This window comes from Bombyx mori, chromosome 25, assembly GCF_030269925.1.
Source record: "Bombyx mori chromosome 25, ASM3026992v2".
Taxonomy (NCBI): Eukaryota; Metazoa; Arthropoda; class Insecta; order Lepidoptera; family Bombycidae; genus Bombyx; species Bombyx mori.
Window position 1 is genome coordinate 10,129,541 of NC_085131.1, and position 26,147 is coordinate 10,155,687.

General features: G+C 36.4%; 2 protein-coding genes and 2 long non-coding RNA genes across 5 annotated transcripts in view; 2 read left to right on the forward strand and 2 right to left on the reverse strand.

Annotated features, from left to right (window-relative positions):
* On the forward strand, positions 1-1,741 carry LOC101738513 (DNA transposase THAP9). Of its 2 annotated transcripts, none has more exons than XM_062676187.1 (3): positions 1-161; positions 268-448; positions 539-1,741. In XM_062676187.1, exons 1-3 carry the CDS (start codon positions 85-87, stop codon positions 1,547-1,549), a joined length of 1,269 nt encoding a protein of 422 aa, XP_062532171.1. In that variant the 5' UTR covers positions 1-84; the 3' UTR covers positions 1,550-1,741. The 2 variants fall into 2 exon arrangements, with proteins under 2 accessions (XP_062532171.1, XP_062532172.1); XM_062676188.1 differs by having other exon boundaries at positions 268-421.
* LOC101740619 (dihydrolipoyllysine-residue succinyltransferase component of 2-oxoglutarate dehydrogenase complex, mitochondrial) lies at positions 1,728-11,830 on the reverse strand. The gene is made up of 10 exons (XM_012688929.4): positions 11,680-11,830; positions 11,177-11,271; positions 10,727-10,855; positions 9,747-9,909; positions 8,517-8,732; positions 8,166-8,326; positions 6,692-6,850; positions 5,660-5,793; positions 4,885-5,042; positions 1,728-3,376 (listed from the first exon to the last, which is right to left on the reverse strand). Exons 1-10 carry the CDS (start codon positions 11,719-11,721, stop codon positions 3,242-3,244), a joined length of 1,392 nt encoding a protein of 463 aa, XP_012544383.2. The 5' UTR covers positions 11,722-11,830; the 3' UTR covers positions 1,728-3,241.
* LOC110384937 (uncharacterized) lies at positions 8,290-15,825 on the forward strand. Its single transcript, XR_002430299.3, has 3 exons — positions 8,290-8,751; positions 9,122-9,196; positions 15,734-15,825. It is a non-coding gene; the product is annotated as an uncharacterized LOC110384937 (long non-coding RNA).
* Positions 15,818-26,147, reverse strand: part of LOC119630565 (uncharacterized) — an 18,843-nt gene continuing 8,513 nt past the window's right edge. Inside the window, exon 2 of the long non-coding RNA XR_005246316.2 lies at positions 15,818-19,237. This is a non-coding gene — a long non-coding RNA (uncharacterized LOC119630565). The remainder of the gene's footprint in view (positions 19,238-26,147) is intronic.

Consider the following 26,147-nt stretch of genomic DNA (forward strand, 5'->3'; position numbering starts at 1 on the left):
GTCATGTCACCCGTTTAGTCAACAGTACAGACTAGTCTACACACAGAGTGTCACAGAGTACTATGAGTCTATAAACAAAAGAAAATGCCGTCTTGTGTTATAAAAAATTGCAGAAATAAATCATCATTACATACGAAACATGCTGGAGTGTCTTTTCACAAGTCAGTAATCACGTAAAGATTAACCTTAATTCTTAATTACTTGTAAAACTAAGTCAGGCGAAGTCAAATTTATTTTGTAAAACATTAATTTCAAATTATTTTACAGATTTCCGAGGGATCGTGTTATAAAGCACAAATGGACAACAATAATAAGAAAGAGTAGAAACGACGAAAAATGGGTCCCTTCAAAGTTTAGTACTGTATGCTCTGCACATTTTGAGGAAAAGGATTTGTACTTTACAGATAATGGCCTTCAAAGGGTAAGAAAAAATGTTGTACCTAAAAAGGTTTGTACCTATTACTAATTCGCTATTATTCTTAATTTGGTTAATCTTAATTAAGACACAAAAAAAAATTATATTTCACTTCTTTACCAGAACATAAGTCGCTCTCAGTTATCTGAAAGCATTCTCCAGTCCAGTCCAGATAGTCCGGGTAGTCAAGAATGTCCAAGCCAAGATTCTGAAAACTCAAGGTCATCAGATTCTACGGCCACATCTAAATTAGAACCTGCCATTCAAATACTGATACCAGAGCCCAGTGAACTAGCTGGTACTAGTGAAATGTCTGAATGCAATGAACTGCCTACTAGTCATGAAACAAGTGAGTGCAATAAGTTACAAAGTTCAAATGAATCAAATGAGTTACCTGATGAAAATTCAGTATCAGAATCTGAGATTGATTCTGTAATTGAGGGGTCTTATCGAGTGTGCTTAGAAAAAGAACTTCGTAAACATAAAAGAATTAAATTAGAGAATAATAGAAAAATTAAAACACTCAATCAAAAGGTTCGCCGACTCAAAAGAAAAAACAAATCATTGAAAACAATATTGAAAGGAATAAAAGACAAATATTTAATTGATCCTAAAATCGAAAAAGTGCCAACATTAAATGAAGTACCCCTGGAGTTATTTCGAAATATATATGTAAACCGTAAAAAGAAAATACATTATTCGCTTGCAATTAGAAAGTTCTGCCTAACATTGAATTCCTACTCTTCTAAAGCTTATGAATATGTACGTGAAGTATTAAATTCAAGTCTACCTCATCCCAAAACCTTACCAAAATGGAATGATATTATTATTAGTGAAACAGGTACCACACCATGTGCAAACAAAGAAAAACAAAAAGAACCAGATGATTTCTCTTCAGAAGATGATTATACCACAGAGATACCTGAGCACTACCTTCCGGAACATCAGTACACCACAATAAAACAAACTTCTTACTCTACAGTACAACACAACCTATATCCTCCTATACAGGAGAACTACCCTAATGATCAACAGGTCCAGTATACTACCGAGCAACAACACTATTCTTCAAAGCCTCATGAAGAATATCCTTCAAAACGGTATGATTATCCCACAGCACAACCAGTTCCATAGTTTCAGTTGAGACTTATTGTTATTGGGCATTTACATATTTGTTTTCTAGTGTCTTAAATTTTGTATTGTAAATAACTATTTATAATTAGGTTAGGTTTAGGTAATAAATGTTACGTTGTTTAAGTTTTTTATACTACTGAATTTTTTTGAAGAGTTTAAATAAAATAAAAAATATCCATTACACTCATCAAACATTTATTAAGTGTAATACCTATTTACAGTAATAAAAGCATTTCTATGAAGATGATTAAGTACACTTCCCCTACTGTGAAAAATTAATCAATAGTTTCCTATTTAGCTTAGCTTGATGCTGACAAGAATAATTATTTTGTGGTTATTTTTAAATGACTATCGACTTTTCACTACATACAAGTGGTTTTACTTTTGTAATCATCTTACGTTATTCAAATTCAAGAACGTAATATGTAACAAAACATTCGAAAAGAAGTGATACATTTACAAAGCTAAACGCGAAATCATGTATCTACTAAAGATAAGAGATTAGAGTAATTCAAAACCGCCTGATTTAAATGATTATAACTTTTTTAACTACCTATTCGCTGGTAGCTTTTGGGGCTATTCCAGCTACGCGCGAATGGGCAGGTAAGCTCACGGGCTCAACCTGAGCGATCATGAATTATCGCACCCAGACTCTAAATTTTATAATTCTACCTCATTAGGTTAACTGTCTGAGCACTGGTATAAGTCGCGCCAATATAGAAACGAATCTAAAATGGCGGCGGCGATGATGCGCTCTCACTCTAAACTATTGCTGTCTTTAGTCGCACACGGCGCGTACTGCATGCAAAAAAAATATCATTTCTGCCTTTGTTGTTGAGTTCGAGTTTTTCCACTTTAGAGTTGTGCGACTTAGATGACTGGCAGCAAAAGTGTCTACGCAAGTTGCATCCCAGATGAGACACCTCTCCCTCTGCCAGGGTATAAAGTAAAGTATATTCCCATTTGTTTTTTTATATTTTTTTACAATAAACAAATTTTCTTTCTATCTTTCTTTTTATTTGTTGACCCTACAATCTGTCAGTGCAGGTATGTAGACGCCATTTTCAATTCGTTTCTTTATTGTTATATGTAAGAAATATAGATTTTCGTGACGATCTGGCTCTAACACTAGCAGCAGTCGCAGCACATATCATCATACTAGTCGAAGACTTCCGACGAGTCATTTAGCTCATCGAATTTCTTGTCAGATCTGATAAGGTTGGTAACCGGTGGTGGATGTATCCACGAAGCAGCTGGCCTAGAGCTGATAGGCCTTCAAAGGCGTTTGCGTAGTGGTTAGTAAACTTTCTCTCCCGGTTGCCGGTACCTTCGATAGGCTTCCGGACCTATAGAAATTTCTTCAGTTCGAAAAGGTTTCTTGTTACACTGTACAATATCAGATTTGAAGCAATATCTACAAACCGGTACTTACAAGGGAACAATAGTTCTTTTGAAGACATATTAAAACTTTGTTTATGGCGTTTGTAGTTTAGGTATGTACCTATTGTATTTATTACAATGCGCTTCACCTAACCGCTTCCAAAATATTTATAGCCTCAAAATGGGTCTTGTTGACCTTCATTTCACGACGTTTCATGCGTTTTTCTTCTTGGCTCATTAAAACAATATTGGTAAAGACAAGGCTTATAACTTGAACGTGAATATTTATAGTACATTACATATTTGTATGTTTTAAATTCCAGCTAAAATAGATGTAGGGTCTTCGACACCAGATTTAACTTTTCGCAAAAACAGTACAGCTTCACGTCCGTCGATTAATCTATGATCATAAGTTAATGCCAAGTACATCATGGGCCTTATTTCCACCTGAAAACCAAAACGCGTGGAGTTAATACGCTAAAAATGTCAAATCTTTAAAACTACTCATTTTTTCGCAGACTGTAGGTCTTTAGATGTACCTATGTGTTTGTTGCTTTTTACTTTCATCGATGCTATAATCACAAAAGTGCTAGAGAAGTGCTCACTTCAACACGTTTGCGGTTCACACGCGGTATAATCAAAACCTTCGAGGTGTTGTATCTTATACCCAATACCGTCTTTACCATAAGGGCACACGGGGCCCGACAATTTCTCTTACACATTTATTCTCAAAACATTTTTGTCGGGCACATTACACGTTTCAGTAATCTTATCAGAATGTATATACAAGGCATATACTACGCCATTATATCGATGGCTGCGCCTATTCCTACTGTACTAATATGGAGGGTAGAGGTAAGAACCGTCTCTGTGTGTAAAAAGTGTTCGTTAAAATCTGCTAAATAAGGGTGACGCTACAGTAGCAACCGGGTAAATTTAAAAAAGGCGCTGAAAGTTATTACAAAAAGATAAAGAAATAAAAAATGACGAAAGAACTGCAAGCACTACAAAATCACAAAACGTACCTAATAGGTAATAAGTAGGTAATAATTTTAGGTTATATTGATGAAATTCGTTTGGAAGTCGTTATCGTAATGGTAACCAAAAAACCAGCAACATTCTAATATCATTAATGACAAATTTTATCATACTGTATTTGATTACCTTTATTAAATGGTCATAGTTAGTAAAAAAATGTTATTATAATTCGCTTTTTTTTACTTTCCAAATGGGCTTCAAATTCTTGTGTGCCCAAGGGCCCCAGCCTAGTTTAAGACGTCCCCGCTTATACCTACTAAATCCTATAGACTAGTAATCGGCAACCTTAGCAACCAAGAGCCAAATATACAGGAAACTTTTTTTTTAACATGAATTTTTATAGCCTTATTTGTTCAAAAATGTTTAATCGTTTCATACAAGGCAAGATACTAAAGTAATAATCCGTCTAAACTAAACATCAGTGGAAGAGCCGCAGCCGCAGCGACTCCTCGCATGTGGTTCGCCAGCCGCAAGTTGCCGGCCATTGATATAGATCTACATATATGTACATATATTATGTCCTATATATGTTCTTTTTTAGTGTCACTTTTCCTTCACTAATCAAGGTGCTATCATAATGGTAGGCACTTAAAACAGTTTTATTTGGTCAATACGGCCGTGCCACGGAATCCCTGATCGATCTTGCTCGGTGTCGGTTTCAAATTAAATCTATTAAATGTTATATTATGACATTATGTTTTAAACTTAAATGTTATAAAACATACTTGTCGAACATCAATACCTAGCCAATTTCTTTGTTAATCTCTTTAACATTCGAAGCCTAGATGTACCTACCTACTTATCCTTGTTTTCCGATTTTCATAAACAAGGAGAGAATCATAGCTCAGAGAATTTAATGTTTATTTATCATATCACCCAAACAACAGTTATACTTTGTTGAATATGTTACAATTTACCTTGCCGTTTATTGCGACCGGTCGTTGGAATATAGCGTGCATGCCCAGTATTGCTGATTGTGGTAAATTGATGATCGGCATTGAGAGTAGAGAGCCGAAAACGCCTCCGTTGCTAATCGTGAATGTGCCGCCTTGCATGTCAGCCGGTGTTAGCTTACCTTTATAAAATAAAATAAAAAAAACAAATTTAAAAAGTAAAAAAGAAATTAATGTTGCTATATTGATTATGATAATGTTAATATGTCGAATTTGGTCCTAGAACGCTGATTCGATTATTGGTGTTTAGACATTCATTTTTAGAAATTTAAGAAAATTGAGACCGCAAAGGTCGCATACACATAATAGAAATAATAACAATATAAACATTCTATTTTTAAAAGTTTTATATACAATGAATTACTACAGTTTCTAATGTCGGGAATTTTTATACGAAATACAAATAAATTACTAAATCAAACCAAAAGCTTCAATGTATTAAAAATACTAATTACAAAGTTGAAAACAAGATATGTTGGTGAGGTGTTGCCAAATCGTATTGTACTAATTTATGACCATTAAAATTAGTGTTCATTTAATGATAAAAATTCCACAGCAATCCAATATATTGTTATTCATTTCACGTACCTACTACGTTTTTTTTAGAAAAATAAATAAAATGTTTGACAAACGAGAGGAAAAATGATAAATAACTCTTTGCTTTGATTGTTTATATCAACAAAGATCCGATCGATCTGATTTTTAATAAAGTAAATGCTATTTTAAATGTAGAAATTACCGGTTCTAGCCTTTTCAGCGAGAGCACCCATAGCAAGCTCAATACGTGGATAGTCCATCGACTCTACATTACGAAGTACGGGCACGACTAGACCTCGAGGAGTCGCAACCGCCACAGAAATATCCACATAGTCTCTGTTATTTAAATAAGATTTAAATTAGGTAAATAAAAGAAGATTTTAAGATTTTTCTGGAAGAGATAAGATGATGCTATTCTAGGCCACTAGAGGGAGGACACTATACAGACCAATGCATCAATAATATTTCCCATTTAAATTAATTTTATATTTAGTGGTAGAGTTTTTTTTTATTCCATAGTTGGGTGGACGAGCTCACCGCCCTTCTGGTGTTAAGTGGTTACTGGAGCCCTATATCTATATTCTAATCTAGAGAATCTATATTCTACAACGTAAATGTGCCACCCACCTTGAGATATAATTTCTAAGGTCTCAGTATAGTTACAACGGCTGTCCCACCCTTGAAACCGAAACGCATTACTGCTTCACGGCAGAAAAAGGCAGGGTGGTGGTACCTACCCGTGCGGACTCACAACAGGTACTACCCTCAGTAATTACGCAAATTATAATTTTGCGGGTTTGATTTTTATTACACGATGTTATTCCTTCACCGTGGAAGTCAATCGTGAACATTTGTTAAGTACGTATTTCATTAGAAAAATTGGTACCCGCCTGGGATTCGAACACCGGTGCATCGCTTCAACACGAATGCACCGGATTTTTTAACTTTTAGGCTACGACGACTTTTATTTCGACTTCTATTACAATATATCGTATAGCTCTATATCCTGAATTGTATCAGTAAATGAAGAAGCGCTCTAATACGTTTGCATAAGCCAGGACATACACAGGAAGACGTGGCGAAGTAAAGTGCATGGAGTTGTCAACATTTCAAACTAGACACGAGCTTCAGCAATGAAGAGACCGACTCAGAAAAAGATAAACATGTAAAAAATCATATCATAAGATTAATGTGATAAAAACACTACTTTTGGTGGATTGTTAATGAAAATTACCTATAAATTATATTATCTCCAATAATAACACCGTTTACAACTGGCTGATCCATCAGGGCATTAGCAGATGCCTTCAAGAAAGGTGACATGAAAGATAACTTGACTCCGTACTTTTTTGTGAAAGCTTCGAGGTTCGCTTTGCGGAACGCCATTAATTTACTAAAAAAAGAAGATAAGTTTAAAATTTAGTCTTCGAGAATTACAAAATTATTCAGTTTCAGCTGACCATATGATTTAAACATATGTTAATATATCTATCTGTTCGACTATAATTCAGAACATTATGACAATGCGTGTGTAGCGGTCAACATGCAGACAATAGTCATCCTTTTTTTTGTTACCTAAGCTGATGGTCTAGAGCAGGGGTTCCCAAACTTATTTTGTGTAGGTACCTACTGCCCACTTTGAGAATAAATAATTTTTTAGCGCTCCCATTTTTTCACATACTTAAAAACCACTGTAGCGAGAGCTCAGTCGGCGTGTAAGAGTCCTCCTAGATGAAATTACAAATCACCTCCCAAGCTTCTACAAAACGCTCCCATTTTTTTCTGGGTCTGTTACCGCCCCCTTTTAGGCCTGTAGCGCCCACAAGGGGGCGTTATTGCCCACTTTGGGAAAGGCTGGTCTAGAGAGTCCATATCAGCGTCACCGGGCTAGTTGGTCATGGCACAGCGGCCAACATGCAGCAATGTCTCTCGCCCAGTCAAAACCTTTATACTAAATTCTTACTATCCGTCTTCGCAGGGCTTCATTTTTTTTTTATTGTGTATGATGTGATATTGATCTTTTTTATTTTATTGCCCTTGTAGGCAGACGACGAGCATACGGCCCACATAATGGTGAGTGGTTACCGTCGCCCATGGACTTCAGCAATGCCAGGAGCAGAGCCAAGCCGCTGCCTACCGCTAAAACAGGACACACATGGCATCTGGTGTTACGGAGTTCCAGTAGTCGTAGACATCACAAAGAGAATACCGCCGCCTATCTTGACATGAGCATTTAATTTCGACTGTCAATAGAACGACTTATGTTACTTATGACGACGCTTGTAGCTAAAAGTAAGTATTGTACTTTTTGACGAAGCATGTTGCTGATAACTCTATTTCTGTAATCTGACGAAGCGTGTTGCGGATAATAACATGTAGGTACTTTTAGGTTAGAAATATTGTTCTTTTTTTATAATAAATAAAGTTTAACTTTTTTTAAAAAATATTTTATGAATAGAACGACTGTTCCACTCTTCAGTTAGAACGTATTACTGATTACTGCTTTGTGTCAGAAATAAGAAACGGAAACTACGCGTGCGGATTTACAAGATGCCTAACCATAATTAACGATCGTCCAAGTCAAATTGGAAACTGTAGTTGTGGTATCAGCCGATCAACCATAGCGGTAATGAAAGGACTGGTTACCCGAAAGACTTTCAGTATCACCAGGACAAGTGGAACCCTGTATTAGTTGAAGGTGTACGCACCTCATATCGCATTCGTTGAATGTAGTAAGCATTGCAGTCGTGTTCTGTGCTTCCTTTAATCGTTCAGAGATACGTTTCCGCATCTTGTTCATTGGCACCGGGTGTTCGGTTCTGGTCCCCGATATCGTCTTTGTTGGATCACCGATCCTTTGTGTCGCTAGCTGATTAAAAAACATTATGTTTACTGAATTAAATTTATAGATAGGATATCATTTGGCCTTCAGGAAACCGGCAACTGTGCAATGGCATAACTGATTAATGAATCAGTTCGTTTATTCATAATGAACCCTCGGAATTGTTTTACAAATAGATTGTAATGAATAAATTATTTATGCTTTCAGTTTAACTCACTGTGGGTCCAGTCGGTTTTTTAGCTGCTGCAGGTTTAGCTGTAGGTGGCTTAGTAACAGCAGCCTTAGTAGTGGTGGGGGTTGTAGCTGGGGCCTTAGCTGCCGCTGGCGCAGGGGCAGCGGCAGGAGTGGGAGCAGTGGCAGCGGCAGGAACTGGAGCTGCGGCTGGAGCGGCCGCAGGAGCAGCTTTAGATGGAGCTTCTCCAGTAACATCAACCTGCACACAAGCTGAGCAAGTAAATACCGAATACTATGAATATAATTTAACATTAACAACACTTAGCAGTAAAATGTAATAATTTGATATTCGGTTTGAAGGGTGGGGCAGCCGTTGTAACTATACTGAGACCTTAGAACTTATATCTCAAGGTGGGTGGCGTATTTACGTTGTAGATGTCTATGGGCTCCAGTAACCACTCAACATCAGGTGGGCTGTGAGATCGTTCACCCATCTAACCAATATAAAAAAAAAGTACGAAGTCGGCAAATTTTTAAATTATAGGTACCTTCACTTCATGATGGGCATAGGGGAAAGTGACTGGGTTTATAAAAGTCAATACGTTCTAGATTTCGAAAAGACCGAACTAAATTCGATGAAATTTTCAGGATATCTTCATATTGGCCTGAAGTACAACCCTATGAAGTTTGGTAGTGGTGGGATTGAAGTCAAATCAAAGAACGGTGAGCAAAACGGGCTGGGTCTGTTAATCTGGTGGTATGGTACGTGACAAAAAAGATATCTGGAAATGTAATGTCGATGAAAGCAGTGGTTCCATGGGTGGTGCATTTACGTGCTAGATGTATATGGGCTAAAGTAACCACTTAACACCTGGTGGGCTGTGAGCTCGTCAACCCATCTAGGGAATAAAAATAATAATTTCAGCTGTTATTCAAGCTTACGGTAATCACTTTAGGCCAAGGTAAAAAATCCTGAAAAATAACTTGATATTTGTTACATAATCTTACATACATAATCTTAGATTTACCAATTTTACTTGTAGCTACAATTTACTACTGCTAATGCTTAGCATAAAGTGGAAGAAAAGAGGCCTATGGGGCGTAGTCCCATGCGCTGGTCCGATCAGATGACTTTGGAATCCAGCATCAATGTCGCTATCCACTGCGCGGAGGACAGGAGGGAATGGAGGAACATAGTCCTAACAAAAGTGCTCCCGTAAAGGTCACGACCCTCAGCACTGAGGAATACGACGCACGGAGGAGGATAATTTACCTGGAACAAGGGTTGTTGAGATTTTACAGATTCTCCTTCTTTGACCAGCATCTTTACGATTTTTCCGTTACCGGGCGACATGACCGGGAGGGCCGTTTTGTCCGTCTCGATTTCCAGGACCACCTCGTCCATAGCCACGGCGTCGCCTTCTTTCTTTACCAACCTTGAAGTGGAAATAGCTCTGAATATCTGGCTTCTTAAATTTACCTTCCGCAAAGTAACTGGTGGTAATTTTTCACTGGTGGTAGTACCTCTTGTGAGTCCGCACGGGTACATACCACCACCCTACCTATTTCTGCTGTGAAGCAGTAATGCGTTTCGGTTTGAAGGGTGGAGCAGCCGTTGTAACTATACCGAGACCTTAGAACTTATCTCAAGGTGGGTGGCGCATTTACGTTGTAGATGTCTATGGGCTCCAGTAACTTAACACCAGGTGGGCTGTGAGCTCGTCCACCCACCTAAACAATTGCAACAAAAAACAAAGTTTGCGATCTCTGCGATTGTCAGCACGTACAGAAGCGTATCCAATAGAATTCATGGTTTCCAGATTTTATAATTTGCTTTTGTATTACTGCAATGGTAGATCGGTAGTTTATTCACGGGAGCCCGTATTCACGTAGGTATGCTACGTGAATATATTGTTCCACTACTTTCAAGGCCTCCTACTCCGAAAAATTGTCTTTTCGCAGCAGAAACAGGCCAGACGCTGATTGTAAGAGATACAGTGAGATACAAGTGATTGGCGACGATGTCATTGTGACGTTTAAGGCTTCAGGTAGGAAGAGGACAATGAGCTTGTATGCAAATCTAGAGTATCCACTATAGGTTTTATTTATCAAGCTATTTAATGAATTATATAACGGATTTGGCGAGTATTTTGTCTCTGTCTTTCTTTGTTTTAAGTCTTCACTTACATATAGTAAACTTTTTTTTTTAAACTTAAATTCAATGAACAGGCCAGAGTTTCTCGACTAACATACTTGACATCTCCGCTGGAGACAGAGTCCGGAAAGGTTGGTGCTTTAACTTCTTCTACCCCTAAAAGCTGTCTACCAGTATGAAAGTCCTGGCTGATTGGGATATGAATTACTATAACTTCTTTTATTGTCCTGCGAAGAAATAAATAAGCTTATATAAGTTTCGTTTTACGTTTGAGTGTTATTTTTTTTATTGATTTTGTAGGCAGACGAGCATACGGCCCACTTGATGGTAAGTGGTTATTGTCGCTAATGGAGGTCAGCAGTGCCAGGGATACAGCCAAGCCACTGCCTACCTCTCTACCACTCACCATCGACCACAGATACAATAAAGCACGCGGGAATGCAGTACTGTTTTTTTTTAAAGATAAATACAAAATACAGTCTCTTATGATTATTATCGGGTATCGGATCATCAAGTGGTAGTTACAAATTTGAAAAAAATCCATTTACCTATTCGTAAAATTCTTAAAATGCGGTAGAGTATAATTTCGGATATTGGAATTACTTGAATATTGAAGTATTCTAATATGTCTTCCCTGGGATATCTGAAATAAAATACAACATACCTTACTTAAGCATTGGCGAAACAAGTTGAAAAACCCAAAAAGTTAATGTTCGCAATCTTTTTTCCCACATATAAATATGTAGTTACTTTAAACATTGACCGATACGAACTCTTAAGATATATAGTGAGATAAATTATTGACAACAAAATCTTGAAGTCTTTTTCTATAAACGCTTCCAGTAAGTGGACATTTTCTAGACTTGGTTACGGAAATGTATATGTATAATTTAATGTGGATTTAAATGTATGATCGTATTATATGGTTACAAAGTAATTGGGTACTAACATTAAATGTTCCTGTCATGGAAATAATATTAACCTTAACCTTAACTTTAAAGTTGCCAAAGGATAAATGGGAAATGCTCGACATGCAGTTGTAGGTACTTACGAAGCGTATTATCCGACGTCTGATCATTTTGAGAATTAGCATTAATATCAGGTGAAAACCATCATATCTTTTTATATAGGTATAGTATTCCCTATCACACAAAAAATCTATTATACTGACAGTTTTATTTTTCTTTTTGGTGACTAGAAGAGTTAGCTCGAAAGTAGTTTTTAGTTTATTTACAAATTTAATCGTATTTCCAGTATGAGCACTGCATATGGTAGTATATTAATTCGTTTGCATGTTTTTTTAATATTAATATTCAAACAAACTAATTAAATAATTTTATATATTTTATCAAATCTTTCATCAGAAGCCTCTAAAAAGATTTTTTTTTTTCTGATAGCGCTATTTGACAAGAGATGTCTATTTCTAAATCTCTCCTATTCAACCATAGATGGCCACTAAAAAGTTTTACTTCTCACCACTAGAGGACAGCACTACTTAAAATATATATTGGACGCTAGGTGGCCTCGTTAGCAGTCCAATGTGTTTTATTCAGTTCTAAAATATATCTTTTTAGAAATATTTTTTCGTATTTGCAATTTGAATCGATTTTCATAAAAACGGATAATCGCCGATAGGTAATTATGCAACACTTGGCGTAGACAAAACTACTTATACGGTTTAATCTCGCGTTTTTTAAATCTTATTACATGATTAATCAATTGCTACCTTAAGCAAATGTCGAAAAAAAATTCCTTAGTCACATATGTAACTACGATAACTGTAAAGTAATCGAAACTTCAAAAAGAATATAATTACAATATAATTAATTACATCTGCGATTTGCGAAAGCCGAAAAATATCTCTACTCAATTTTAAATTTTACAGCTACAAAATAGCATCTTTACAACGCTCTATCTACACTGTACAGATTATGCTCACTGATGAGCTAGCCTTAAAGTTTTGGAAACGTTGGAAATCAAAATAATGACAATAAAAATCCGAGACTAAACCGTAAAATCAGTTTTAATTATGTCCATGACTCACGAAAACTGAAGCAAATACTAACAACTAGCATTATATTAATTAACGCAGCCATTTATACCTCGACTGGTGGTCACCAGTTTAAGCGGGTTGCTTTTAATTCATCAACCGTAAATGAATTGAACTTTCGGCAAGGGGTCCCCGGAGTGGTTATGATATAACCAAGTCTATGAGAAGGGACATTAGTAAAGGACGCACAAGACAGTTATGCCCTTCTTGAGTCTAATAGGGCTGGCAATAATATTAAAAGTAGGAAATAGTTTTTTTATTTATGGGCAGTTCGTTCTAAAGCTATTTTATGATTATCTGGTTTATGTTAAAAAAAAAACAAAAAAAACGATTATTTAAAATATAATATATATAAATAAGAAATATGCTATCAACAATTTAATAAATTTAATTTAATTCATTATTTAATAAAATCTGTGGTGTGTTTCAAGCTGGTTGACGGAACTAAAATTTACAGATAACACCACGATCGAACAAATTTGTATTAGATTGTTTTCGGATCGTTTGAAACCTCTGGGTCTGCGGAGGGACTTCGCTTCTCTTTGTATTTGCTACAGTATGTTCCATGAGGAGTGCCCTGAGGAATTGCTTGAGACGACCTCATCATCTCGTTTTTACCATCGCACCGCCCGCTACCGGAGTAGAGTTCATCCATACTACCTGGAGCTATTGCGTTCATCCACAGTGCGCTTCCAGAGATCTTTTTTGTCAAGCACCATCTGGCTTTGGAATGAGCTCCCCTCCACGGTGTTTCCCGAGCGCTATGACATGTCCTTCTTCAAACGAGGCTTGTGGGGAGTAGTTAACAGTAGGCAGCGACTTGGCTCTGCCCCTGGCATTGCTGAAGACCATTGGCGACGGTAGCCACTCACCATCAGGTGGGCCGTAAGCTCATATGCCCGCATATATAATATATATACTTGAATACTTTTTTTTAGTAATGTGCTTTTTAATACATTAAATAGCCTAAAGTACCTACCTACCTATGTATTTCGCTTAATAACGCATGGAATGCGAAGGTTGCCTATATCGCGTCTATATGTTCCATTGTTGTTGGTTCTCATTAGGGCGTTTGTCTAATCTTTTAATGTAAGCGTTAATATAACGATTTTACTTGGTCACACTAAAAAAGTGTAAAATCCCCATTTGCGCCATTCCTTAATGGATTTTTAGTTTATTAATACTATTTTTAGGGATGACTATGTCTATGTTCCTTCTTTCCTTGCAACGTGTTTCTAAGTGCTGTGACACAATTGCAAAAACATATCTATTACATATCAATAACGTTTGACTTATAATTCATCCAAATTTTAAAAATAAAGATTGTCCGATTAAATTTTTGCTAAAAGTGTCACCCCTACGCAAGTAGGGACATCTTCCCCATTAATTTGCTAAGATTCGGGCGGCCCGCATCAATGATTAGTAATCTGCGACCCCAGACGTGCGCTTCCTTCGAGTATCGACTGCTCATTTATGCACATACATATCTTGTTAGATATCTATTCATATTGGGTTTGCTATTTGCGGGGTTTGCGGGAGGTTAAAGGTTCATAATGTCTATGAAAGTACATTTGGATGTGTGAAATTATGTGTCAATGAAAGGTAAATTGTTTGTTTGATGATAAGCCCGGGTTTACCTTGCTCACAACATTTGTGATTCATTTTATGATTCTGTTGTTTTCGATCGCTTAATTAATCTCGTTCTTAAGGAGTCAGTCTTCTTGTTAAAGATATATAGGGTTGTAGGTTTGGATGTTCTCGTCCTATTTGTGTGTTTCGGAACCCATATGTAGCACAGGAGAAAATCAAGATTTGATGCTGTTCAACTTTTGAAATAGTAGCCTTGATGGTTACGGAGTTCATTTATGAATGACATTGTGCTAAATTGTGTTAAACTATAGAAAATTTTCATGTTTATGCAACTATGGCGGTGTCCTATTTCCGCAGAGAGTTTACTAATTCAAACAAATACATATGTATGTAAAATGCGTTGTCGAATGACTTCTACTATTAACGAATAGTAGTAATTAATATGCAAGATTAGTATTAAGCGGTAGGCAGCGGCTTGGCTCTGCCCCTGGCATTGCTGAAGTCCATGGGCGACGGTAACCACTCACCATTAGGTGGGCCGTATGCTCGTCTGCCTACAAGGTCAATAAAAAATAATAATAATAAAATGTTCGTGTTTACTGGTGGCACTATATCGAATAAAGATCTCTGGACTAAATGTCACCAAACCTCCATCGCGCAAGACATTGACCATCAGAAATAGCGTTGGATAGGACATACTATACCGCGCAGCGGAGTCAACGCAGCATCTATCGCGTTTGAGTGGCAACCGCTTGGTAGGAGACGACCTGGTCGCCGTGTACACACTAGGCGACGCACTGTGGAGTGCGAGACGGGGACTGCCAACGTGACCTGGAGTGATGTCAAGTAGCAAGTGCAAGACAGGGTCAAGTGGAGATAACTTGTGAGGGTCCTATGTAGCAGCGGGATACCTTAGGACATGAACAACTGGTGGCATGATGTATTGTGAGCCCGGTTGGGTGGGTATCTCCATCCTGCATATTTTTACCACGAAGCGGTAGTTTGAAGGGGGGACAATACAGACTGAGGCTAATACTTCAAGATGGATGGTTTTTGTATTTTTTTTATTGCTTAGATGAGTGGACGAACTCGCAACCCACCTGGTGTTAAGTGGTTACTGGAGCGCATGAACATCTACAACGTAAATGCGCCAGCCAACTTGAGATATAAGTTCTAAGGTCTCAGTACAGTTACAATGGCTGCCCCACCCTTCAAATCGAAACGCATTACTGCTTCACGGCAGAAATAGGTAGGGCAGTGGTACCTACCCGTGAGGAATCACAAGAGGTCCTACCACCAGTAAAAAATCCAATGGTATCCCTTTTGCGATGGCTAAACGTCTGGTGGGTGTAAAAGTGTAGGTTTGTCTTCGGCTACCATACGCCTGTCAGTTCGGTCCGGCGGCCAGCTGGTCGTTAAGTTACGAAGTCTTAGAGTTGTTAATACTTCGGAGTTTTGTTCACAGCCGCGGCAAACCCTGGCTTACAGCGACCGAACGACGTTTTGGAAAAAGGGGCAATTGAAAAGTTGTAAATAAATTAAACTATCAGTTCATAAGTGCATTTTATTTCAAAGTTTTTGATTTTATATTTGTGTAATTTATACATATATCTACATTTAGCATTTAAAATACAAAGTTTGTTTTTACGGTTTTTTTTGGGTCCAAACACCGATGAAATTTTTGTGTTTGTTACAAATATGAAATCGAAAAAATTTAACACGTGCAATAAAAAGAATTAAGTTCCATCAAAACAAGTATTATTGCCAAATTAATAAAATACTTTTTACAAAAACCGCTTTCGTAGATTATTACACGAATTTGTAGAAAAGCAAGCACTTTTTTCTTAGGTTCTCGACTTCTAGACACGAATTACTTGAGCAACTCCTTCAAACAATCTTACTTCATGAGTTCTTAATACATTAGAACCAATTCCAGTTTCAAATGCTCAATCTGAGAGGCTTAAATCATAGATTTATAACATCAAACCTTAGCCTTACATGAGTTTTTAACTTTCACTACTTAGATGTAACGAGTCGATATTTATCTATTTATTTAGATATTACTTAATTAAAACATGCCATAATAAGCATCAATACTTAATATTCATTCGAAAGCTCCAGTTTATAATATTCTAATGAAAATATTGTTTTTTTTTTTAATTTCTTCGCTTCGTGTAGATTTTTTTGAATGAATAAAAAGTTTAATGTAATTTTTTTTATTGCCCTTGTAGGCAGACGAGCTTACGGCCCACCTGATGGTGAGTGGTTACCGTCGCCCATGGACTTCAGCAATGCCAGGGGCAGAGCCAAGCCGCTACCTACCGCTTAATACTCTCCAGAAGCCTCTTTTAAAGAAGAACATGTCATAGCGCTCGGGAAACACCGTGGAGGGGAGCTCATTCCATAGCCGGATGGTACCTGGCAAAAACTTAGAGAAGTGATGTCAGTTAGAACATTATTCGTTTGGACTGTGTAGAGTTTCCAGCAAGTTTTGCGATCTCAGGTAATAAGTAAGCTACAATTTCAGCTTAAATACGGCGTTCAGAAACACCCGCTAGTGATTATCACACTTACATAATATATCGATTACTATACTCTATATTCGATCATTCGTTTAAAATTAGTAACGATCGATAGGTTTACTAGCGGCTGTACTATCTTTCTTTTTTTGCATAGATAGGTGGACGAGCTCACAGCCCACCTGGTGTTAAGTGGTTACTGGAGCCCATGGACATCTACAACGTAAATGCGCCACCCAACTTGAGATATAAGTTCTAAGGTCTCAGTATAGTTACAATGGCTGCCCCGTCCTTCAAACCGAAACGTATTACTGCTTCACGGCAGAAATAGGCGGGGTGGTGGTACCTACTCACACAGACTCTCAAGAGGTCCTACCACCAGTAAGCAGAAATAGGCGGGGTGGTGGTACCTACCCGCGCAGACTCTCAAGAGGTCCTCCCACCAGTAAATCATTGTAATAAAGAATTTGTAATGGTTTTGTTCAGTTATATTTACTGCGCAATATCTACGTTTAGAGCATTCAATAGTGTGATTTGTGATTTCACGCAAATAGTCTTTTACATAACATTATTAAATATTAAGATGAAAATTACTGATGTATCCATTAAATTGGGTACTGTTAATATATTCAAATAAACGCCCCGCTTCTCTCATTTGAAATCTATTGATTGAAACAAAAAGCAATTTAAAACTTTTTATATTTATCGATATTAAAAATAAACGGTAACTACACATCACTATCGAACTATTATGGTCAGCGGGAGTCCTAGTTTAATTTCTTGGTCCGTAAGTCCGGTGTTCCGAAGTTGGCAACTTGTCGATTTATTGTATTAACAACAAAGCAATAACTCAATAGTATAACTGATCGTAGTTTATCTTGGACAATGAGCGAATAAGCGCTATTCTCTAGTTTCGGTAACTGTTTAACTTGGAGAATCCTTGAAATGTCCGGCATTTCGAATTGTAATAACGTTATTTCAAACAGATTCGATCTGTGAAAAACCCGTTTTCAATTATTATTATTATTATTCCATTATTTGCGGTCAGTGGTGTAATTTCTATTACACTTCAGTCCACAGAGTTTCTCGCCGGATCTTCTTGGTGGGTCGCGTTTCCGATCCGGTGGTAGATTCTGCGAAGCACGGCTTTTGCTAGGGTCCGTGTTAGCAACGTCGTCAGGTTTGAGCCCCGTGAGCTCACCTAATAGTTAAGGTTACGCTGGAATAGCCTCTCAAGGCTACCAGCTTAGGTAGGAAAAACAAAATTACACTTCAACGCGCAAGTGTACAACTTTCAAACATACAAGAACTCGCTGCAGAACTTCCGAAGCTTATTCATCTTATAATTCATTTACCTTGACGGTTTAATCTGGATTTAATTTAAGGAAACATTTTAGTCGTCGGTTCACGTAAAAATATTCTCCATCTATTTTTGCCGTGAAGCAGTAATGCGTTTCGGCTTGAAGGGTGGGGCAGCCGTTGTAACTATACTGAGACCTTAGAACTTATATATAAAAGTGGGTGGTGCTTTTACGTTGTAGACGTCTACGGGCTCCCGTAACCACTTAACACCAGGTGGGTTGTGAGCTCGTCCACCCATCTAAGCAATGAAAAAAAACTAGAAACTATTCGAAACTTCTGAATTGATACCTACATATTATGACATAATAGCAATGAAAATCTTAGAATAAAATCGTAAAAGTAATTTTAGTTACGGTGTGCGAGTGCCAAAAAGCTCATTGATTTCGTTTTAAAATAATTGGGCCGGTAACTGTAATACCCAATATTTTTATATAAAAATAGTTATGTAGACATCTAATGTATTTATCTATACTAGAGGTCCCGCAGTAGTCGAAAATATAATTAATTGGAATTGTAAGTTTTTACACAATTATGATTATATTTTATACTGCTATAATCCCAAATTTCGCCAAGACTACACTATAAAAAATATTAACAAAGACAAACAATATTTAATCTCTTCTCAATTTGACAACAGACGTCAAGAACAAAAGTTTGACAATAAATAGTATGCATGCGTGTGTGCGTCAAATACATGGTATGTAGTGTGTGTAATGTTTTCTTTATTGATTTAATGTATCTTTTACGCATTATTTAAAAAAAATATTAGCATTGTGCACTTCTTCTCTATATTCTCTATGTGTGGAAAATTTCATACTCCTTCGTCCGCCCAATTTTCGTAAAAAGGGATACAAAGTTTTTGCTTCACGTATTAATATATAGATACAAACTCGCTCGTTAGCTCCTGACATCTTTATCAATTTTTTTTTAAATATTAATGTTTAGACGAGCATCCTTCATGTTTAGTGGTCATGATGCTCATGGACATCAGCAATTCTAGGGGCACAGCTGAACCCCAGCTCACAGGTTGTGTTGTGAGTTCGCACAAGGACACAAATTTCTTCCTTGAAGTATTCTTGATTTTCGATCTGAAATGGAGGAAATATATTTTTATTACAATAACATAAAAACTTCCTTATGTCTTAACACGGGCGGTTGTATTTATTTAGTTATGTCCAAGGGCTGGTGAGGTTACTCATTTTAAATCGGTTGGACTCATTCGATGCAGTATAAAAATCTCAATCAAATCGTGACGGATTGGGAATTATTATGTTCAATGGGGTTTAAACAGAGCACTGATATGCATCACGATTTTCTTTATCTACTGAAATGACAGAGGAATTTGTTTGAAAGTTTCATGTTTGTGATAAAGTCATAACCTTCGATAGCCGGACAAATCTGAAAACAAAAGAAAAAATCAGATCTAAGCATTTCCGAAAAAAGGACGATTTTTAAAAAAAATATTACATTTATTTGGCACATAAACAATTTGATAATATTTTTATTAAAATACGATAATATGTAATTGATCAATACAGACGTAACGTTATTATTAACTTATTATCTATTAGTATTACAAAAGCACGCCTCACCCGAAACCCCCAGACGACTAATAAACATTATTTATTGCGTTCTTATTAAGACTAAGGAAGTGAATATATTCAGGCTCAAGTACGAACCGGAAACGGTGCGGAGCCATTGTGACGACGCGGGAAGCAGCGAAGACTTCCGGTGTGCGATAAATTATTTGAATTTTGGCGAACCGCTAAATCGGGGTACGTCGTTCGTATAGACGACATGCTTGTAAATGTTGTAGCTAAGAATCGGTGCGAGCGAAATTGTATTAAAAAGAAACCTAAGCTACGATGCTACGAAACCTAAGCTAACGAACTTATTCCTCAGTTTCCTCGCTGGATGAAACTATAGAGAAATAGTTCTACAATCAATTTTCAAATTTTAAATAGAGAAACAGTTTTACAAACAATTTACAGTTTTTACTGGTGGTAGGACCTCTTGTGAGTCCGCACGGGTAGTTACCACCGCCCTGCCTATTTCTGCCGTGAAGCAGTAATGCGTTTCGGTTTGAAGGGTGGGGCAGCCGTTGTGATTATACTGAGACCTTAGAACGTATATCTCAAGGTGGGTGACGTATTTACGTTGTAGATGTCTATGGGCTTCAGTAGCCACTTAACACCAGGTGGGCTGTGAAATCGTCCACCCATCTAAGCAATAAGAAAAAAAACCTTCCGTCTCCATCGCTATCATACGCTTCGTTGTGACTGTACCCAATTGTATGAATAAATATCCGTAAATTTTCCAAAAAAAAATATGTCTTTCATACAAACCTTGTCACGACAAAAATGAACGCAACGAAAATGAAATCAGCCAAAACGTTTGAGCCATTTTCAATGCTACACCACATAATATTATGTAAGTAGCAATTGTTTTTTTTAACACAGATTTTAATTACAATTGTACCAGCTAAAAATAATGATATTCCGGCCGTTTACACCAATATTCTAATTTTAAAACACAAATAGAAGCGAAATATTTAGACATAGAAGTCTTTCTGAATTAATTTTTTGAGCTCGTCCACCCATCTAAGTAATAAAAAAAAAACAATTTAGAATCTGTCCAGATTTGGAAGATAATAAATTGAATCCTGAATATCGATTCCGGCAAGGTATTGACATTTTCAAATGTGTTACAATTGTCCGTATCGTGCCGGTTTGAGAAATCAGACAGCAATATAAATCTTTAAACAAAATATTAATTCTACGGTGACCACGTTTCTTTTCAAAAGAAAATATTATTACAATGATCTACATATTTAATATTCGTCTCCGCGTCGACGTCCTCTGAACTGATGGTCGTGTTTTCTATGCAAAATTTTATCACGGTCTATGTCCTTCCACCAATTCGTATCATCTGCAGCGCGGTCTGTGTGCTTAGTACGAGTTTCTTAACGTTCTCGATAGCGTAAAAGTTAATTCATATTTTTGTATGGAATGGGACCGTTTGCGTTCGTTTGGCGCTAGGGGCGCTGTTCCAACTGCATACAAAATTGGCTTAACTTTCACGCTATCGAGAACGTTAAGAAACTCGCACTAAGCACACAGCATCGTATACTGTATACATCTGAGTTTAGCGTCGCTCAAATTTGATCGCAGTCGCATGGGACCGCGTCTTTGGGATATTTATTCTCTCTATTAAGGTTATTGAATATTACAAAACTTTAAAAATCATTATTACTGATATGTTACCAGTCCTGTTATTCCTATGGACTATATAGTCAATAGGTATTCTACGAGAAAATAATTGTTTCTATTAATTAACGCCACAAAGAAGAAAGTCGGGAAATTTCTTTAAATCTTTGTAATTCGCTCGAGAAGTTTTCTACATAATATATTTACTGCTAAAACATAGCTTAATGTAGAGAGGTCGTATATAAAAAAAAAAAAGAATCAGTAAATTCGATAAGTGAAATATTTTCAATTCGATTACTTATTTTTCACAATGAATTACAAGTAACCACTGTCAACACGTTAATTTTTATAATTGAGTTCCGGCAATATCATAAATAAAACTCCAAGCCGAATTTATCTGTCTATCAGATATATTTCCGATATTCCATTCCATATATCCGATTTTGAGAGAACTCAAGATGCGTTACCGTCGCCGCCATTTTGGCATTTTTGTATTCCGGAAGGGGAACTCTGGATCTGGGGTTGCGCCACGTTGCGGTGTATCGGTTCAGATTTATTTCGCTATTTCAGCATCCGTCTCATTGCGTAATCCTGATGGGGTATTTTTTTTAGCAAGACCCCCCTCGTACACGCAACTCGTTGATTCGTTAAGTTTGCCGAAACTGCACTCCGTATACGGAAATATTGTAATGTTATTGCTTTTTTTTTGTTTGTTAGTCATAAAAAAATGTGTGAAGATGGATGCTCTTTATTGAATTTGTGGCCTATAAATTTCATTATAGCTCGTTTTGAATAGACATTGAAGATTTATGGTACAAAATTAAGCGCGTCCGTCACTATGGCTTTAGAAGTACATTGAGCATACTTCTAGTGAAGATGAAATAGGATTTACCGAAAATTTGAAAACGTTGAACTACCTCGCGATACTGCGATCTCGCAAGATTAGCACGCGGCATAGAGCGTAGACGACAAACAGAATATGTATAATCTATGTTGTATTTATATTTGACTAGCTGACCCGGCAGACTTCGTTGTGCTTCATTCGATAAATAAAAGACCTAAGCTTTTGTATTAAATAAACTTAAAACAAACAAAAGGAATCCGTCTGACGGGGGACACATCAAAGGAAAACAAAATTCTTTGCCTTTATACAATTCCGAGCATTTTCATATTTTTTCACCTTTTAAACCTTCTCTGGGCTTCCACGAATAATTCAAGACCAAAATTAGCCAAATCGGTCCAGACGTTCTCGAGTTTTAGCGAGACTAACGAACAGCAATTCATTTTTATATACATACTAGCTGACCCGGCAAACGTTGTGTTGCCTTAAATAAGATATCTAGGGAAATTCTACTGTAGAAAAAAAAACCTCATTTAACCACATAATACCTCATTATAAATAAATAAAAAATATCCAAAAAATTAAAATAAAAAATTAATGTTTGGGGTGGACAACCCTTTTCACTTAGGGGTATGAAAAATAGATAGTAGCCGATTCTCAGACCTACTGAACATACTATTGATACACAAATAAAACCAAAAAAATATGGCTGAAAAATGTATAGTATTGTATAGCTCTCAAATATATTAAGTATATAATCTATGATGTATAGTGAGTAAGTAAGACAGGAGACCGGCTTCGTCCTCATCCCTACTACGTGATGTTTGCTGGATGAGTGGTGACACCTGGCGGGGAAAGCTGATCGATTGATAGTTGATCAATAGTCGACCGGCGAGGCCGGGAGATCAAATTCAATTTAAAAAAAATCATAATTAAAGGAACTTGAAATTATAAAGAATTTATCGTACTACGTACGTAATAAAAAACTTGCGAAAAAATTAAAGTTTATAATTAACAAATAAAAAATAGGGGTTGATCGTAGAGGGGTGAAAATTTCAGAGTAATATGATTTTTTTTATTCTACGTCATTACAAAATAAAAACAAAATTCTCGCAAAAAAATTTAAAGTTTTTAATTAGCAAATAAAAAATAAGGGTTGATCGTAGAGGGGTGAAAATTTAGGGTTGTATGTATTTTTGTACGCTGTATCATAAAAAAATAGAAATTAAAATTTTTGTCTAAAATATAAATATAAAAATTTAGGGGTGGACTACCCCTAACATTTAGGGGGATGAAAAACAGATCTTGGCCGATTCTCATAGATACTGGATAAGCACAAAAAATTTCATCAAAATCGGTCAAGCCGTTTCGGAGGAGTATGGCAACGAAAACTGTGACACGAGAATTTTATATATTAGATAGATAACCTTGGTCGCATAACGAAAACAACATTGACAACTCTATAAATGCCGGTATGAAAAAAAAAAGTTCGATGTTACGAAAGCTTTTCTAAATACAATGTTTTGAATTTCATTTTGTACAATTATGAGCCTTAGTAAATTGTGATAAGAGCGTCAGTGATGTACTTGTAGATTGTAAGGCATGTAGTTGGCGGGTGACAATTAAATGTTTATAATATCTATAATTTATGGATTAATAAAGGAACGGTCACGTGGTACGCCATTTAAGCCATAACATTATTGTGTGATGTTCGTATAATAATTAATGAAACTGAATTATTAGTGAATACAATATTATACACAAAAAAAAAATGTTTTATTTCCTAAAATGTTTTTGTATATGACCTCACCGTGGCTTACCGGACAATATTGGTGTAATCTAAATCATCCAACAGTGCGTATGTTCAAATCTTCGTGTAGACACAAATTTTTTCTAAGGAAATACGTATTTGGCATGTATTTTCCCCCATTTTCTCCCAGGATGATTCGCTTTGATGTCGTCGTGGCCTAAAGAATAAGACGTCCGGTGCATTCGTATTGAACGACGCACCGGGTGCTTGAATCCCAGGCGGGTACCAATTTTTCTAATGAAATATGTACTTAGCAAATGTTCACGATTGACTTCCGCGGTGAAGGAATAACATTGTGTAATAAAAATCCAAACCCGCAAAATTATAAGTTGCGTAATTACTGGTGGCAGGAACTCTTGTGAGTCCGCACGGGTACGTACTGCCTATTTCTGCTGTGAAGCAGTACCTAATGGGTTTCAGTTTGAAGGGTGGGGCAGCCGTTGTAACTATACTTGAGACCTTAGAACTTATATCTCTAGGTGGGTGGCGCATTTAAGTTGTAGATGTCTATGGGCTCCAGTAACCACTTACCACCAGGTGCGCTGTGACCTCGACCACCCATCGTAGCAATAAAAAAAAAGATAGCATAACTCCTCGAGGCTATTAGCAATATGTAGGCAATTAATAAAAAAACTGTATTTACACAATATTCGCGTTCCCGCCAAAAACACCTAATGTTCGTTTATTAATGTAGTATGCTTTAAAATATCAATCAGATCCTGAATATCTCTTTTTAAAAATATATATCATGATAAAAATTACGCATCTTCCTTTCTTATTACAATGTTCGAAATAACAGTTTAGTTCGGGTCTATCGGGTCTATGTTTTAATTTATCTCAGAGGATCATGTATACTATCCTATACCTAGCGCCTACCTATTTAGGTATAACCACTGAAGAATGGTATAGAAGATTAAATGTAATTGAAGTCTTCTTTTATTTTTAATTTTTTTATGGATGTTAACGGATATATATTTGATGGATACAATAACTTCTTTGGTTTTAGTTACTTATACCGTAGGCCGCTATGATTGTATATTGAAAAATACAAATGTAAAGATTTTGCCATTATGTATTGTGTGAAGAAAATCATTGTCTTGAGACGATTTTGTAAAAAATAAACTCAATTATTATATCTATTCAAAAGCCTTCTGTTTAGTTTTGTTATCTATGGTACTTTCTGTGTCTGAGAGGGTAAGTAAAATCTGTCCGTGTTCCAATTAATTAAAGTTTCCGAAATACCCCTTGACGACATCGTTGTGATTATTGGAAGACTTCAGAGATGGGATGGGAAATGGGTTACACTAATTTTGGCTCACATTATAAAGATCGGATATATCGGATCGTAAGCATTGTGTATTTTAGCGATAAGACCGCCTATTGTACAAATGTATCTGCTTGTTGTGTGTTTTTTAATGTTAATTGTGTTTTGGTGTGTTAGTGTGTTCTCTCTCTCTTTCTCTCTTCATTAATTATTTAAGCACGAACCGGAAGGACGGGCTACTTCGCGGCACAAATAGTGTTGCAGTCCGGTTTTTTTTATATAACAGCTTCTCTAGGATAACTAGCGTTTAGGCAACAAACTGGACTACTAATATGGAACATCTGGGTGTTTTTTTACAGGCCGGCCTTATTTTCGAATCGATTCTTAAAATAATTCTAAGTTTAAAATGAACATTAAAAAAAATCCAAATTTGGTATATTCTCGTCCATCCTTATGGTGATCTGTGCTGTCGTCTTATTGCAAAAGTTTGTAATTTTTTTGGTAATTTCGTTAATTACACGACGCTATTTGTTTATCTATGAACATATGCGATATTCGTGCATTTTAAATAAAAACATATTTAAAATAATTTGTTCTGCATTTGAAATTGGGTATAGATAGCCGCATCATACGACACGATATTGGAACAGGCTCTTAGGCGAAGATGACTTTAAATTATTTTGTTAATTTGATAAGTCCAAATATTTTGAATGTATATATCCATTGATGATAGGCGATAAAATTCTGTAGCGTATACATGTCGCAATGTCATACACATAAAAACGCAATTCGTTTGTAGGTACTATGAATTTTTGTTTCTTCTTTTTTTTCATTGGCGTGTTAAAAATGGCACAAGTATATTTAAAATAATTTTCTT

What these genes read in the sequence shown, in the direction of transcription:
- LOC101740619 (XM_012688929.4), bottom strand. Translation starts at nt 11,721, where the DNA reads ATGCTAATTCTCAAAATGATCAGACGTCGGATAATACGCTTC. An exon ending in TTTAAGAATTTTACGAATAG is followed by an intron (nt 10,856 to 11,176) that starts GTAAATGGATTT and finishes ATTTCTTCGCAG; the next exon opens with GACAATAAAAGAAGTTATAG. An exon ending in GGAGATAATATAATTTATAG is followed by an intron (nt 5,794 to 6,691) that starts GTAATTTTCATT and finishes TTTAAATAACAG; the next exon opens with AGACTATGTGGATATTTCTG.
- LOC101738513 (XM_062676187.1), top strand. Translation starts at nt 85, where the DNA reads ATGCCGTCTTGTGTTATAAAAAATTGCAGAAATAAATCATCATTACAT. An exon ending in GCTGGAGTGTCTTTTCACAA is followed by an intron (nt 162 to 267) that starts GTCAGTAATCAC and finishes ATTATTTTACAG; the next exon opens with ATTTCCGAGGGATCGTGTTA. An exon ending in AAAATGTTGTACCTAAAAAG is followed by an intron (nt 449 to 538) that starts GTTTGTACCTAT and finishes CTTCTTTACCAG; the next exon opens with AACATAAGTCGCTCTCAGTT.